The 17,514-nt window shown below is 36.3% G+C and overlaps 2 protein-coding genes across 8 annotated transcripts in view; both read left to right on the plus strand.

Moving 5' to 3' along the window:
- The window catches only part of exoc6 (exocyst complex component 6), a 53,919-nt gene extending 45,719 nt beyond the window's left edge, over positions 1 to 8,200 (plus strand). For 4 of the 7 annotated variants that reach the window (XM_026222993.1, XM_026222996.1, XM_026222994.1 and 1 more), the window contains 3 exons: positions 5,789 to 5,901; positions 6,137 to 6,148; positions 6,735 to 8,200. In XM_026222993.1, coding sequence (XP_026078778.1) covers positions 5,789 to 5,901; positions 6,137 to 6,148; positions 6,735 to 6,867 — 258 coding nt within the window. In that variant the 3' untranslated portion in view covers positions 6,868 to 8,200. The remainder of the gene's footprint in view (positions 1 to 5,788; positions 5,902 to 6,136; positions 6,149 to 6,734) is intronic. The other 3 variants (XM_026222995.1, XM_026222997.1, XM_026222999.1) reach the window with 1 other exon arrangement.
- A 4,788-nt stretch (positions 8,201 to 12,988) lies between these two features.
- On the plus strand, positions 12,989 to 15,833 carry cyp26a1 (cytochrome P450, family 26, subfamily A, polypeptide 1). The gene is made up of 7 exons (XM_026223001.1): positions 12,989 to 13,409; positions 13,560 to 13,784; positions 14,130 to 14,411; positions 14,491 to 14,646; positions 14,747 to 14,881; positions 14,974 to 15,126; positions 15,213 to 15,833. Exons 1-7 carry the CDS (start codon positions 13,221 to 13,223, stop codon positions 15,555 to 15,557), a joined length of 1,485 nt encoding a protein of 494 aa, XP_026078786.1. The 5' UTR covers positions 12,989 to 13,220; the 3' UTR covers positions 15,558 to 15,833.
- Positions 15,834 to 17,514: the final 1,681 nt, after the last annotated feature.

Raw genomic sequence — 17,514 nt, forward strand, 5'->3', positions numbered from 1 at the left:
CCTTGTCACGGCTGCGACGCTCGCCAAGACCTCTCGATTAGCATTAGTGAGACGCCGCTTTGATCCTCGCCTGGTTTCTTGGAGGATTTGATGACAGCTTCTCTCAGGTGCTCTCAGTGAGCTCTGGCTCCAATTCAGGCAGAGCGAGCTCAGACAAGGTCAGAGATAAGGAGAGCGGAGTGCTGGCCATCAGAATTTACCTATTCACCCCAACCCCTCGTATAGATAACCTCCCCATCATGCATTACAGCGCAGAGCTCTTATCGCATATAAGAGCTCTTATCTTAGCTCTTATAGTCTTATTTCTTTTTTCTTTTTTGGAGCATGTAGCAACACCCAATAGAGAGGTCCCAGTCTCCCTGCCAATCACGCGGCGGCTAATGGAGAGGCTCCTGTTTACTCGGTTGTGTTTTAAATGTTTTAAGTTCTTGTTGTCTGTAAGGTGACGCTGTGCAGGGCTGCAGAGGCTTGTACTAATACTGCTAAAAATGCACTTGTTCACATCACTTAAGAGAACCTTAAATGTCTGAAGGCACATTTCTGAACTTTCAGAACCATTGCAAGAAATTATCTAAAAGTAGCGATGCTGTTAACCTGACTCCTTTTTTCAGTAGTGTGACAATAGATCAGTTGTTCATGGTAGTACAGCTTTTCCAGTAGTTATTTTTTTGCAACTTTTTAGCAATTAAAACAATATTTAAAACATGAAAAAGTCGCAAACATAGGCAATAATCAAAAATGCCCTTATTATTTCTTATATAGCAATAATTTTGGTATTCAGTTCTTTTTTAATTTTACTTTTACTTACATTACTGCTTTATCTTTATCTTTAACACTACTATTCAAAACTTATGGGTCGGTTAAATTTTTTAAAATTTTTTGAAAGAAGTCTCTTATGCTCACCAAGTCTGCATTTATTTAATCAAAAATATAGGGGAAAAACTAATGTTTTGACATTATTACAGTTAAAAAAATCAGTTAAAATTTTCAGTTTTTACATATTGTAAAATGTAATTTATTCCTTTGATTTCAAAGCGGAATTTCGGATCATTAATCATTCTAATATGCTGATTTGGGGCTCAAGAAACAGCTGTTATGCTTAATGTTTTTGTTCATACAATGACACTGTTATACATTTTATGAGATTCTTTAAATAGGAAATCATTTTCAATTTCTTTCTTTGATCAATTTAATGCCTCCTTGCTGAAAAAAAAACTATTACCGATCCCAAACTTTTGAATAGCAGGATATATATATATATATATATATATATATATATATATATATATATATATATATATATATATATATATATAGGGAGTATTATTGTATATATTAGAGTGTATTGAGAATGTCAAGAGTAATGTTGTCATCATGAAATTTAAAATCATTGTTTTGTACCAGACAAAATGCAGCTCTGAATAAATGCTCATTGCTATGGATAGTTATATATCTCCCCTTCAACTCATCTTCCACTAAAACATTCAGAGGTGGACTATTTACTTTATTACTCACTGTTAACTTTTTAGGTCCTGTTGGGCGTTTGTGAGTCTGTAGCCGTGAGATCTCTAAAAGGTCTGCACTTAAGGCCCGATATACTTCAAACAAAAACGAAGAACAAACCAATATGACGTCATTTTGAACAAAATCAGACCGAAACAAAGTTTGTTTTGAGTTTGTTTCAGCAGTTGGAAACAGCTCACCAAAGCGAACTTTCTGGAGGAGTTTGTTTTAACTCCTAAACACCTTTGAGCTTCCATTGGTCTGTTTCAGTTGTGCAATTGGTGGGTGTGTTCTGGTTCTGAGTTATGTTAATTTAATTTGTCTCTTGTTATTGCTTTTATTGCTGACCCAGAGTTATGCAAAAAGTGACATAAACATCCGAGACAAGTTTTCCAAACGCATGGTTGTTGGTTCGATTCCCCGGGAACACATGATGGGTAACAATTGATAGCCTGAATGCACTGTAAGTCGCTTTGGAAAAAAGCGTCTGCTTAATGCATACATTTAATTTTAATTTAATTTAAAAAGGTGTTACAATTTATCCAGTTTAATAAAATAAATGAACATTAATAAAATAAAGTAACAAACTGACTCCAATATTTTTTTTCCACATCATGCTAAAGTTTTCAGACTGTGAGCCATTCACACTTCGCATAAAGGGCTGATTATGGAAATGGAAAGGTGCTTTTGTATTGCAAACATGATACTTGACTCTAAACTGCTGCTAATCATTATTCTTTTGTCTATAATATTCTGACAATTGGTTCCCATCTCACACCTAGATTCATTTCATCATTGTTTTGTTTAGGGTATTCGCGCAAGCGTCGCGACACACGTTTACCCCGCCTCCAGCAGCGCGGGGGTGTTGGAATTGTCGTAAACAGTATACCATCGCTCAGCCTTTTCGAACTTCTTTTTGCCCCTAAATGAAGAATTAAAACAAACTTTGTTTGAAGTATATCGGGGCTTTTAGACTGGAGCTGCCCTGTGGGAGAAATGCACTTTACTTGGTTTGTAATAATCATAATTAAGGGCACACAAATAATCTTATAATGTCTGATTAGTGAATTAAAAAAAAAACATGATTTATAAGTATCTTAGATATTGCTTTAATATTTTTTGTAATGCTATTTGATTCTTTTAAATATTTACGCGGTTATTTTTGAAATTCTACAACGTTTTTCATCTTCAAATTAGATTTGTGTGGTCTGGGACTTTTGGGTCCAATTGGGTCCCATTTAAACTAATTCATAACAGTCCAAACTAGTCTTTGTTTGGGTATGCAGGGAATGCATGACCTTATATCATGTATACCTTAAATGACAGTTAAATCTGATTTGGATAATTGATTTAACTGTATCGCCCAGCCCAAGGTCTGCAAATATTGACATTTACGAGCACAGTCTTGTTGGCCATGATGCTCCGCAGGGTCTTGTTTTGTTTAGCAGCAATATTGTCACATCCCAGCAGGAGCAGCAAACAGAACTAAATAATGGTCTGAAAAACAGGCCTCCTCAATATGGACCACATAGTAGGTGTAAAGTGCTATTAGCCCCCCGAACCCTCCTCTCCAGGCCCTCCATAATGAACGAGCCATCAAGGAATAGTCCCCCATTGATTGATATTGATTTGCATACATAGAGGTGAGTGATCTGGCCCTTCTCCAGCAAATTAAGTTCAATGTGTCCAGAGCTTTTCTTTGAATCAGAGTTGCCAAGTGGCAGGGAGTCCACTGACCAGAGCACTGTGGAGCCAGGATTAGCTCCTCTGTGGGTTATCTGGAGGTCACGGAGGGATTTCTCTTCCTTTTGCATTTAAGTGCTCCCAGATCCCCATCAAGTGCCCTAGTACTAACCCCCACCATTAGTGTATGACCTCACACACTTCTCTTTGGGCAACTTAGGAATTATTTAGTTAGTTATGATCAATAGTTAGTTATTTATTAAAATATCTGGGAGTTTCCTGGATATATATATATATATATATATATATATATATATATATATATATATATATATATATATATATATATATATATATATATATATATATATATCCAGGAAACTCCCAGATATGTTTAATATATATATACTAGTCATGCCCAAAAATATGGACACCCTTGGTAAATATGATCAAAGAAGGCTGTGAAAATCAATCTGCATTGTTAATCCTTTTGATCTTTTTTTTTTTTTTATTAAAATGGGTGGGAAATATCATTATGAAATAAATGTTTTTTATTAAGGACACCCCAAAAAATTCTTATGAGTAAAATAACTCTGAAGTAAATTCCCATTCATATTCACAATTTTGGGCACTCCAGCATGATTGTAAACATGAAATTATCCAGCTCTGGCTTCCTGTTTCTCAGAAATATAAAAAGGAGGGAAAATAAAGCTCAAATTCCCTTAATCATCCATCACACTGACAAAAACCAAAGAACATATTTCTGATGTGCAGCAAAAGAAAATTGAGCTTCACAAATTGGTGAAGTGGCTTTAAGAAAAGAGCTAGAGCAGTGACAATTCCCATTTCCACCATCAGGGCAATAATTGAGAATTTCCAATCAACAGAAAATGTTACGAATCTGCCTGGAAGAGGATGTGTGTCTGTATCATCCTAATGCACGGTGAGAAGGACAGTTTGAGTGGCTAAAGACTCTCCAAGGACCTCGGAGAGTCTCAGGCTCAGAAAACCTTTAAAAAAATTGTCAAACAGCAACTACATCACCACATGTTGTTTAGGAGGGTTTCAAGAAAAATTCTCCTAGCTCATTCAAAAACAAACTCCAGCATATTCAGTTATCAGACACGACTGGAACTTCAAATGGGACGGGCTTCTTTGGTCAGATGAAACTATAAAATGAACTGTTTAGCACTAAACAGTCAAGATGGGTTTGGTGAACACAGAGATAAACGTTTGGGACGCTGTGAGCATGGAGACTGTAGCGTATACCGTAAGTTTGAAAGCGTTTAGCTTAAATTATTAATATGAATAAACAGTGCTCATAAACGGCTGCAGAAGTCATATTCTCAAGTGAAGCAAGTTGAGGCTTGGAACCGCAAACAGCGCTTCTTACGTCATCACTTAACAACCGAATAGAAAATGAGAGGAGTGAACTGAAGAGAAGAAGCACTAACATGGAGCTGGGAATCTGACGGGTCTGGAGTGATTCTGGATGAAGGAATGGTCTCTGATCTCTTGTCAGGTGTTCTCTAACCTCATCAGGCATTATAGGAGAACATTTAGAGCTGTTAAACTGGAAAATGGAGGATTAAAAAATTATTCAATAAAAGGGTTTCCTTAATTGTGGCCAATGTGTATTAGAGAAAAACATTTATTTCATAATGATACTTCCCCCCATTTTAAATTTTTATTATTCAATAAAGGGGTTAGAATTTTTTTTTTTTCATTTCATTTTTAAATAAAAGATCAATAGGATTAACAATGCAGATTAATTTTCATGATCTTTGATCATATTTACCAAAGGTGTCCATATTTTTGGGCATGACTGTGTGTGTGTATCCTGGAAACTCCCAGATAGTATTTATTAATACTATAGTATGTATTAAGTGACATGACATACATACAGCCAAGTATGGTGACCCATAGTCGGAATTCGTGATCGGCTTTTAACCCATGCGAAGTGCACACACACACACACACACACACACACTGTGAACACACACCCGCAGCAGTGGGCAGCCATTTATGCTGCGGCGCCCGGGGAGCAGCTGGACATGCACTCCCCCCACCCACAAATCCTACCAGCCTGAGACTGGAACTCACAACCTTTCGATTGGGAGTCCGACTCTCCAACCATTAGGCCACGATTTCCCTCTGATAGTATACATTAATTTTCTTTTTTGTTTAAAGTTTAAGTACTTTTGTTGTGTTGTTTGTCATTTTAAAATATAAAAATTATGTAACTATACAAATATTGTTTCAATCTTTATCAGCATTTTAGTTATTTTAGTTTCAAATTTAACTCAATTAAAATTAGAAATGTTGCTTATGCAAATAACTGTTTATAAGCTGTTTATTATTTAATCATTGTTATACATATTTTTTTAGTTGTATAAAATACAATACACTTTGCATTACATTTATGCACTTTGCATAAATGTGTATGCTTAATTTAAACAAATGCAAAATACACATGTTATTCTTCAGATTTGTATTGCTACCTGCACTATTGGTTCTGGTGAAAGTTAAGAACTTGATTTAAACTTTATAAATTTCTGGTTTTGAAAGTATGGTTTATGGTTATCTTTTTCCTGTGTTTCAGCTTCTAGATCTTTTCATGGTGTGGGACTGGTCCACGTACCTGGCAGACTATGGACAACCCACCTCAAAATACCTGCGGGTGAACCCCTCCACTGCGCTGGCACTTTTGGAGAAGTATGTATTGTCTTTACCCTTTCCTTCAGCTCAATGCTAATATCAAACTCCGCTGAAATCATTATGAATATGATGTTGCCTTAGAAGGCAGCTGGAGGCTCACTAGTTTCAGAACAGAACCTCAAACATCAGTGAACAAACGTTAGAGTGATTTGATCAGTGGAGCTCTGTTTTGTCCTTTAAACCTGATATATAATCTTCATCCTCTTTTTTTTTTCTTACTTACCAATGCCAGAGTCAACAGAGGGTACGTAGATCCAACATGGATTTCTCTTTTTCCATAGTATTGTGATATGCTGCATGAATAGAATCTTACATACATGTGAAATATCATTTATTTCATCATCATTTATTCACCCCACACCCACTGCAGCATGCATACTGTACAGAGTGGCTGAATGATATCATTTGAATAACTCCTATATCATGATACACATGTCATGTATCACTATATTATTACTAATTCTTACTGCACTGAAAAATGTCTGTTTGAAATTCATATTAAAGTTTGTTTAGAATCAGCATCTGATATCATGAAATCATGAATCACATGATTATGAATTACAAATTGATGTTATGAAAAAATACAAAATATTTACAAAAACATGATTACTTGTTAAATGATTCTTAAATAACCCTGCAGTCTGTGTATAAAACTATGTAGATTTGTTTAATATATTGGTCATTAATTGTATTATTTGTAGTTATTAGACTTTACGCCTAATTTATTATTCTAAAATGTTGAAAACTATAATAATAGTTTTCTGGACTGTGAATCTGTCTGCCATACATTTATTTGCCTATAATTTTATGTCCTAATTTTGCTTTTCCAGGATGAAAGACACAAGTAAAAAGAACAACATCTTCTCCCAGTTCAGGAAGAACGACCGTGACAAGCAGAAACTGATCGAGACGGTGGTGAAGCAGCTCAGAAGTCTGGTGAATGGAATGTCCCAGCATTCCTAGAGTCGTCCAAACACTGGGCTGGGTTTGAAAATGTAACTTACAAACTATGTTAAACTTCTTGCTTTGGCCCCCTTTTTTTCAAAATCCAATTACTTGCTGTAAGGTAACTACTCTTAAAGTACTGTGGTATATTTTGACTGCATCCTCCATGTGTTCTGCCAAAATGTTCAGCACTGTAGGGTTAATAATGTAAATATACGGCAAACATGAAGAGTAAAAAAAAAATGTGAGCATAAAAAGTTATGCAGTAATTTTTTGTAACGTATTTTTAAAGGTTGAGAATTATGTTTTGTACGTTGTGAAAGTGCAATGACTCCTAACACTACACTTGAGAGAGCGGAGGTGTGGATGTGACTGCTGATGCTGATGGTCATATTGCAACCTGTATGAAATTCTCCCTAGTGTAACATGGATGAAGATTTTATTGTAAATAATTTTAAATATATTTAACACTGCTATGGAATCATGCTTCCCATTGGTCTGCCTTGAGTTGAAGTTGAACTTATAAATGCTAAACATTTGCATGAGAATGCGTCGTTTTTTTCTTTTACGTTGGCAGACTTCTGTGGACAAACAGCACTTCTCTATTGAAAAGAATCTGCTTGTCAGCTGCATTTCACTGAATAAAGCACCACAGAATTATATTTCATTTTTATTTTCTCAGGGTGAAATTTAAGCTTTAGGGTTAAGGCGCTTTAGAATCTCATTTTTAGTTGAAAATAAATAAGCAATAATTGGCCCTGCTACAGACTCCGGCTACAAAATTCTAGATTCATTTTTTTATTTTGTTTCTTAAAATGTATTTTGACCAGGCATTTTGCACTGAGAATTATTTAAGTTTGCCTTTTAACAAGCAACTGTATGCTGCTTATATATTTAAAGTACCACTGTATATACCATAATATTTTATTAAAATGGGGGGAAAAAAATGAATGTAAAGATAAAGCATTTGTCATCTGTTTTCATATTTCAGTTTCCGGTTGATGGCTGTAACGACACTAATATCAGTTTCACTTTAAAATAGCACTCATAACTTAAAGACTTGCTTAACAAATCACTAGTTCCTTAACATTCAGATATGTTTATCAATGTTTCAACACATAACAGGTATTTGATTGTACGTTAACTAATGATCTGTTAAGCATTATGGAGTGTGTGTTAATATTAATAGGCACCATGACATTCAACATTTCAACGAGGCAAACAGAATCACAATCTTTAAAAATATGTAACTGGCATTACCTGGAGTTACACAAACCCAAGTGACTACAGTCGTTTCCAAAGTCCACCCATTTTTATTTGTGTGCTTTAATAAAATATCACCACAAAAATACATTTGATTCATTGTTTTTTTGCTTGTAATATCTTAACTACTGTACATACAGATCAGATTTTAAAGATTGCTTAAGAAAATCAATATTTATTTTTTGGGGTATCTACTTTGCAAGTTTCTTTCACCCATTAATGTGCCTTTTTGAATGTTATATCAGACAACTTGAGAGTAAATAAGGGGCCAATTAGCCAAACTCAATGGTCAACTCCTCGAGGGACCTTCACAAGAAGAAACACAAAGTAAGACATTACACTAATTTAAAAAAAAATCTCAATCATAAGATTTTTAGATTTAAGAGTCTCAGGCTGAACCAATCCTGATCTAATGCTTTCAGTCACACAGGTTTGGGGAGCTACATTCACACAAAAACTAAATCTAAAGGTTCTTTATTGGCATCTGTGGTTCCATGAAAAACCTTTTTCCATTCAATTTCTCTGTAGTAGTAAACCAAGATTCTTTAGATTTTTTTTTTTTTTTTATGTTCTTCACACCAAGAGTTAACCAGAGTGCACTTAGAGACATATAACTTGAATACTCTAAATAATTGTGAAGAATTATTGTAATATTCAAATAAAATGCAGCTTTATTGTTACATTGGATACTCTAAATTTTTTAGCATTTGGAGTTTGTAGACATTTTAGGCATTACAGTTACAGTGCCTAGATGTCACTAATGGATGAAAAGAGTTTATATTCCAGTATAATTCCAGTTCTGAAGTAGCTTTTGGATTCTTCAAAATATATATATATAAAAATACCGCCACCATATATACACACATACATTAGTGGAAACTAGATTTATATATATATATATATATTTTTTTTGGGGGGGGGTATTTATATATATATATATATATATATATATATATATATATATATATATATATATATATATATATATATATATATATATATATATTGAAGAATCCAAAAGCTACTTCAGAACTGGAATTATACTGGAATATAAACTCTTTTCATCCATTAGTGACACAGTTAGGAACATTTTATATATTCCGCTATCTAATCGTTTTGTTTAATTTGGCAAGGAACGAGCCTTTAATAGCAGTCTTTTTAAAGCAAATAAAAAGCAGAACGAGGCTCCTGAGGCTGGAGGTTCTGTAGCTTACAGTCAGTCTTCAGTCTGACCCTTCAGTGAACTGTTTGGCTGTGCTCTCGTGACCCCCTCCCGCGGTGCTCACGGTTCAAACTGCGTTCGCGGGTCTATATGTCATGTAAACTCATAAATCAAAGACAAATTCACTACCTATAGTTGTGCCACGTGTCACTGATGTGAGTCATTTTATGCGAGTTAACAACAACGTCAACAGAGCAGGGCTGCGTACACGTCATCCACGGGAAAGACGCGCGGGTTATCATCTGTAGTATATATTCTGAAATAGCTGATAATGGATAATTTTATATGATCACAGGGTATATAAAGTGATTTCCCCAGAGACATTTTTAAACATGGTAATCGAAAACGATTTCTTTTCATCATGGGTGCGAATTATGGGGGGGGGGGGGAATCTGACGCCCCTAATTAAGGCTTGGTTCCTCAAGTCCTTTTCCGTATAATTGTATATAGCCTACAATTCCAAACATAAAAAGTTAATTACAATTAAGGGCGCACTAAATGGAGGCTTGCGAACGAGTCACGTTCTCCTGAGGTAACCATACGCTTTTCTCTTTATTAAACATTGACATGTTTATCACAAAAAGTGTTTTTAAACCACTCATATGGTTGTCCTTTAACTGTGCCCAACAATAGACAATTTGGGTAGCGCGAAACTTATCCGCCTTTTGCGTCCTGACAAAATTATTTAAAAAGTCGAACCCTTCTTGAAGTCACTTTCCACGACCAATTTAAAGCTGTATATCTAAGCATAGGAAGAACTCTGTGATGAAACTGTAATAAAAGTGACGCTCTACATCCAAGGCTCCAATTAAAACTCTCTCTCTCGCGCGCAGCAGTGAAAGGCTGTTTATCTCTCGACCCAGTTAGAACATTACTGTAAGTGGCTTTAATGATGCCCTTGATTTGATTTCTGTGATGGACAGCGCAGAAGACATGGCAGTGTGGATAATTACTGCTGCTCAGGCTGTGAATCTCGTTATTTGATGGACAGTGAACTTGGCGAGCTTTGCGCTCAGAGTTCACAGAGATGTCAGGGTCCGCGCTGCAGGGTCACCAGCGGGTCACCAGCGCCCGGGAACGAGCACTGAGAACAACACACACTCAGCGCTGGGTATTACAGCTCATACGTGCAGTGTATGGTCAGTGATGACTCAGAATATTACTCTCCAAAATCGCTAAATAAACATGGAATTAAGAAATAAATGGCGAACAGCATGGATGCATTGCGTTCGGGAAACTCCCTCTGGAGTGCTAGCTTTAGTAATAGAAATTCTTACTGCATGATTTAGCTCAATTTTGTTGGGAAAATAATAATCAGTGCAAAGAATATTTAGACTGAAATGTTAAAGAATAGAATAGGCACCCTTGATTCAATTCAGTTTTATTGTCAGGCCTATTAATTTGAATTCCACAGTATTCCCATTTTTGGATCCATGGACATGTACATGGCATGCAACCATGTATATATATATATATATATATATGTGTGTGTGTGTGTGTGTGTGTGTGTGTGTGTGTGTGTGTGTGTATGTTTATGTATATGTATATGTGTACTGTATATACTATAGGAAAATATAAAAAATCTGGAATCTGAGGGTGCAAAAAAAATCTAAATATTGAGAAAATCACATTTAAAGTTGTCCAAATAAAGTTCTTAGCAATATTACTAATCAAAAATTAATACATTTACAGTAGGAAATATCAAAATATCTTCAAGGAACATGTTCCAGATTTTTGGCATAAAAGAAAAGTCAATTATTTTGACCCACACACTGTATTTTTGGCTAATGCTACTTAAGACTGGTTTTGTGGTCCAGGGTCACATATATATTGGTATATTGGTATGTTTATTATTTAATTTATGGATCTATGACATAGCTTGTATCACATCTTTCAGATGGCAGATGGAATTTAACCACTTTACATGTTGGTGTTAAATCAATTTAGTTTACAGTTGACAGTTATTTCTAAAATATATAAATGACTCAAACTCAACAGAAAAGTTTGGTCACAAATATTGCCAGTGGATTAAATGGGTTCAACACCACAACACCACACCAGTACAACACCACACTGGATAGTATCACAGTTTACATACAGGATATAAAAAAAAGAAAAGAAAAACAAAACAAAACATACAAATAATAAAACACTATTTGAGAGCTATAAATAGAAAAATAAAATAAAAAACTCTTCTGTGACCTATCCTTGAACTTCAGGTTGCATTGCTCTTGGCTCAGGTGAAAGAGTTTATTAGGCATTTCACAACTGCTATGACTCTTAGGAGGAAAACAAGTCTCATAATTGGACAAATTCACAAATAAGGCCAAGTTTGAAGATACACTTAGGGCATTTTGCACGGTCAGGTCATGCTGAAGAATAAATGTCTATGGCCATGTAATGGGTCAACATGTGAACGTGTTGCTAACATAGACAACATGCCTAAAATCCCCTCAAAGATGTGTCATGCATGAGTTTTCCTCATCCCATCACACAGGACGAAAGGTGAAATGCAGGGCAAACACACATCAAAGAATGAAGAGAGGGAAAAATTTGGAGCCATCCTGTCTCTTTAACTTACTGACTTCCCAGGTTGTTTTTTTCCACGTTATGGCTGTCGTAAAAACAGTAATTCAGACTGTGGGTGTTTGCTCTTCATGTACTGGTAACCTTGCTCTGCTCCGTCACTTTTTAAGCTGACCCGAGTTTGAACCTGCAGCGAGACAATAATCATATTTATGATATTACTGCACACTCTGCTCCACATGAAAACAGGGCATAACAGCTATGGCATGCTTCCAGGTTAAAGTCTAATATGAGATCAGATCCTGCAACACAGAACTGACAACACACAGAACTGTCAGAACTTAGTTTAATCACTTAAATATGTGATATACACAGACATATTGCACAGTGTTCACATATTTTCACTATATGTATATTGATATTATAATCAGATTTAGTTCAATTTAAAGTTTATTTGTATAGCGCTTTTTACGATGCAAATCATTGCAAAGCAACTTTACACAAAATTAAGTTCATGATAAGTTCTGATAATGACCCAAATGTATTTTATTTTTATAGCAAATAATCTGTACAGGTCTACATTAATAGAAACACACAATCTACAGAGAACACAATGTAAGTTAAAAATATTACTAAATAATAAGGAAATCATCTTACATATATTTTTTAATTTTTCCATATAGTCACACAAACACACATTTTATATATATATATATATATATATATATATATATGTGTGTGTGTATATATATATATATATATATATATATATATATATATATATATATATATATATATATATATATATATATATATAAACTGTACATTTGTAGATAAGCTTTCTAAACCTGTGTAATGGCCTTTAAAGGACCCCCATGCCAAAGAAGGACAAAAGAGGAACATTTAAGGGATTTAAAATGTAAAAGTAGAGCGTCACAGTTTAAGCTCCTCAATTAAATCCTCCACGGCATTTCTGATGCCACACAAGCCCAGAGTAATGAGTGTAAACGACGGGAATATTGGTAACAAAAGAGCCTCGGATGCTTCCTTTTGTGCTCGGGGAATTAACACCTTTTCAAAGTGAAATCTCAGGATTGTCTGCTTTCTACAGGAGGTGGTATTAAAATGCGCCTATAACAAATGGTTCAGAGTTTGGAGCAGCTTCTGCCCTGTGGGCGGGGCGAGATGACACCACAATTAAAGATGAACTTTGTGTGAACTAATTTATCTGAGGAAGGTAACAGGAGGAGACCTGCGCGCGATGGATATATAAGGACGCACCAGCCAGGACGCTTTCAGTCAGTGCGTAAAGACGCGTCTCCTCTCCAGAAACTATTTTGCGATCTTTGCGCGCTTCAACATGGGGCTGTACACGCTCATAGTCACCTTTCTCTGCACTATCGTGCTGCCAGTTTTGCTCTTTCTCGCCGCGGTTAAGTTATGGGAGATGTTATTGATTCGCCGGGTCGATCCGAACTGTGGAAGTCCCCTGCCGCCAGGAACCATGGGCTTACCCTTCATAGGAGAAACGCTCCAGCTGATCCTGCAGGTACGCGTGCGCTTTTATTGCCATTTGCAAGTTCAGCTGAACTTACCTAAATGCGATGCATACTAATGTTTTGTTGTGTTATGGGACACATGTGGAGTAAAATGTGCGTTTGGAATATTTGTGCCAATAACGCGTTGTCTTTACACACAGAGAAGGAAGTTCCTCCGGATGAAGCGCCAGAAATACGGATGCATCTACAAGACGCACCTCTTTGGGAACCCGACTGTCAGGGTGATGGGGGCTGATAACGTGAGGCAGATTCTGCTGGGCGAACACAAGCTGGTTTCTGTCCAGTGGCCAGCATCAGTGAGAACTATCCTGGGCTCTGATACGCTCTCCAATGTTCATGGCACTCAACACAAAAACAAGAAAAAGGTAAGGATGCGAATCAGTACTTTAGGGGTTTTGTATATTAAACTACATTAATATTTGAAGTAATTTACAAAATAACTTTTACTACATTACAATGTTCTCTGAGGAACACTGAAGTATGTCAGCGGTTCCTCCTATAAAGCTGTAACATACCAGAGGATTTCAAGCACTTGAGATGTTTCTAGATTAAACAATAGATTAAGGTTAGGAGTTGCAGGAACTTTCTCATTCTCCCACAAGCATCTTCTCATTTTACAGTGTTAGGACTGTAAACCTTATCTTCAGTTTTTGCATTGAAAGGAAAACATGTTTTAAAAAGATGCACTGTTTTTTTTATGTTTTGTTTAGGCCATTATGAGAGCATTCAAAAAAGATGCTCTTGAGCACTACATCCCAGTTATCCAGGAGGAGGTGAAGAGTGCCATTCAAGACTGGCTGCAAAGAGATCCATGTGTGCTGGTTTACCCAGAGATGAAACGACTCATGTTTCGGATAGCCATGAGAATCCTGCTTGGTTTCGATCCTGAGCAAATCAAGACCGATGAGCAGGAACTGGTTGAAGCTTTTGAGGAAATGATCAAAAACTTGTTCTCGCTGCCTATTGATGTTCCCTTCAGTGGCTTGTACAGGGTAAGTTATTCTACAATGATGCATTTTCGACATGTGAATTAAACTTCGGAAAATAACAACCTGTATTTTTGTATGGCAGGGTCTGAGAGCGCGCAATTTAATTCATTCCAAAATCGAGGAGAACATCAGGAAGAAAATTCAAGATGACGACAATGAAAATGAGCAAAAACACAAAGATGCTCTTCAGCTGTTGATTGAGAACAGCAGGAGAAGTGAAGAGCCCTTTAGTTTGCAGGTAACTAATTCTCATTAGACTTCTCGGATATTGTTTTATTCCCAAAAGCGAGTGACATCCAGTCAGAGAACTTTATTAATAGTGTTTGTCTCCCTCTCAGGCAATGAAAGAAGCAGCTACTGAGCTTCTGTTTGGAGGTCATGAGACCACCGCCAGCACTGCAACCTCACTGGTGATGTTCTTGGGTCTGAATTCAGAAGTGGTACAGAAAGTTAGAGAGGAGATTCAGGAGAAGGTATGATCCAAAGCATTTCACTTTGAGTTCTTCTCAATTCAATGGCACATCTAAACCAATGTGTGCGTTAATATGCACATTTTTATTCACAGCTTGAAATGGGCATCTATTCACCTGGAAAGACCTTAAGTATGGAGCTGCTGGAACAACTGAAGTATACTGGATGTGTGATTAAAGAAACTCTCAGAATCAACCCTCCTGTACCTGGAGGCTTCAGAGTGGCACTCAAAACCTTTGAACTCAATGTAAGTTCAACTTTAAGGCTTGATCGTTAATAATATAGACCGCTTCTAAATTATTTCACACTAAATGTTCTTTTATTTCCCTTCAGGGTTACCAGATACCGAAAGGATGGAACGTCATCTACAGCATTTGCGACACACATGATGTTGCTGAGGTGTTTCCTAACAAAGATGAGTTCCAGCCAGAGAGGTTCATGAGCAAAGGCCTGGAGGACGGCTCCAGGTTTAACTACATCCCCTTCGGAGGCGGTTCCAGGATGTGTGTGGGCAAGGAATTTGCCAAAGTGTTACTAAAGATCTTTTTAGTTGAGCTAACACAGCAGTGCAACTGGATTCTTTTGAATGGACCCCCGACAATGAAAACGGGCCCAACCGTTTACCCAGTGGACAATCTGCCTACCAAGTTCAGTAGTTATATCAGCAATGAGTCCTGAACTAACGTGAGCTTTGTACATATGTTTGTTTTTTAGATGAGCTGTGATGTCTTGGAGTTTATATTTTGTTTATATAAAAGATGTGTATATAGGTCTATACAAGAAACGAGGGCACTACTTTTTCACGGATCGCTGCAATTCTACAAAGTGTCTGTGATGTATATTTATAATGTAGCTGTGTTATATGTATATATAGCTTTTGTACTGTATGCAACTTATTTAACTTGGTCTTTATTGTATGGGTTTTATTTTATAAAACAAGTTTTTAAATCTCAAGCTGTTTTTCATTACTGGCAATAAGTTGATGCTAATAATAGCATGTGATTTACATGCAAAGCACATGTTAATGCAAATTAAGATTGCACATTCTGGACCATGCCCTGATCCTTTCTCGTGGTAAAAAAAGTATCAGTATGTTATCTGAAAAGGTCTTTCAGGCAAATAGCAACACTGAGATCTCTTCAACAGCTAAAGCATAATGAAATGCAAAGTACCTGACATTAACCATATAAAGTCCACTCTATAATCTTGCAACATGACTTAAACTTTTGCACACAAAAAAAACCCTGTTGTACACAATCTTATACATGCTTTCTGTTTGTCTAAGTAAAACTGCAAAATTTCCATCTTCCAGTCGTTTACTTTAGTAAACTTTTACTCGTTTTTATTAAGTTAACATAAGAGCTATTTCATTAATGTTTCAAAATGTACATTTACTGGACTGAAGCATCTTAAGTTTATTTGATGACATTAGTTTTAGAATTTTTTTTATAAAAATGTATTAAAGTGGTAAATATGATCAGGCTTTTGAGGAACGTTTATTTGTCCATCTCTCAATCATTATTGTATTGCATTGCTTTATATGTTTTAAACACTACACAATAAGAGCTTTGATCATAAAACCAAACATTTAAATACAATTTTACTGAGATTACTGGGAGAAATAGAGTGACCACTGATATACATATGCAGAAATTGATGTCTCTATTTTTATTTAATTTAATTGAATTAATTGAATTGAGTTTAATAATTACTGGTAGCTACTGTGTTTCTCTGCTTCTTTTGAGTTCTAATGTTTTGTAAAAAAATGTTTGCAAACAGTTGTCCTAGCCTGTCTCAAAAGCTCATTACACTGTTGTATGGTTTTTCTACGACCCCCATAGGCGTCCCACCTAAGCTGTTGCAGCTTTGCACAAATGCATTACCCCCCATGGGGGCACGTCTCCCAGCGCACAGGGGTCATGTGGAAGGGACTTGTCCTTGTGTGACACGGCATTAGAGACAGAGAAGGCGGTGAGATGCTGGCAGATGCCTCTCTCGGCCGTTTCTCTGCTTTTCTCTGCTGCTGATTTACATGTGTCCCGCCGCAAGGCTGACACCTTTATGTTCAGCCACCCTATCGCTGCAGGTCCAGGCCTTGGGAGAGATGCAGCTGAACTTTTCCTCCTATCACCTTGTAAAGAACGTCTGTCCGGCCTATTGTTTGACATCTAGGGGCGACAACAAAACGTTTTATTCCCAGAGCCATTTTTTCTCTAAATTTGTGAGTATATACAGAATTTATAGCACGCAAATGAAAGAGGCCTGTTTTATTCACTAACTGAACACAGTGTAAATCAGTGGAATTGCAGGGTGTTTTCCCTCAGACACTGAACTGCTTGTTGTTTAGCGTAAGGGAAGAGGACAAAAGAAGCATTTTCAGTGTCCTTTTTTACATTTTCTGCACAAAATGTAAGCGATGCCTGTAAAAAAGTCACAGTACTGTGCTGTTGTAGTTGCTAAGGTGTTCAGAATGGTTTTTAGTGTTGCTTTGTGATTGATAGCTAGGATGTTTCAGATGGTTTCTAAAGCATTTTTGGTTTGCTGGTTTCTGATATACAAAAATGGCTCAAGTCTATGGATATGGAGGACCAAACCTGCAGAAAAAAAAAAAATATATATATATATATATATATAG

The sequence above is a fragment of the Carassius auratus genome, chromosome 37 (assembly GCF_003368295.1).
Source record: "Carassius auratus strain Wakin chromosome 37, ASM336829v1, whole genome shotgun sequence".
Taxonomy (NCBI): domain Eukaryota; kingdom Metazoa; phylum Chordata; class Actinopteri; order Cypriniformes; family Cyprinidae; genus Carassius; species Carassius auratus.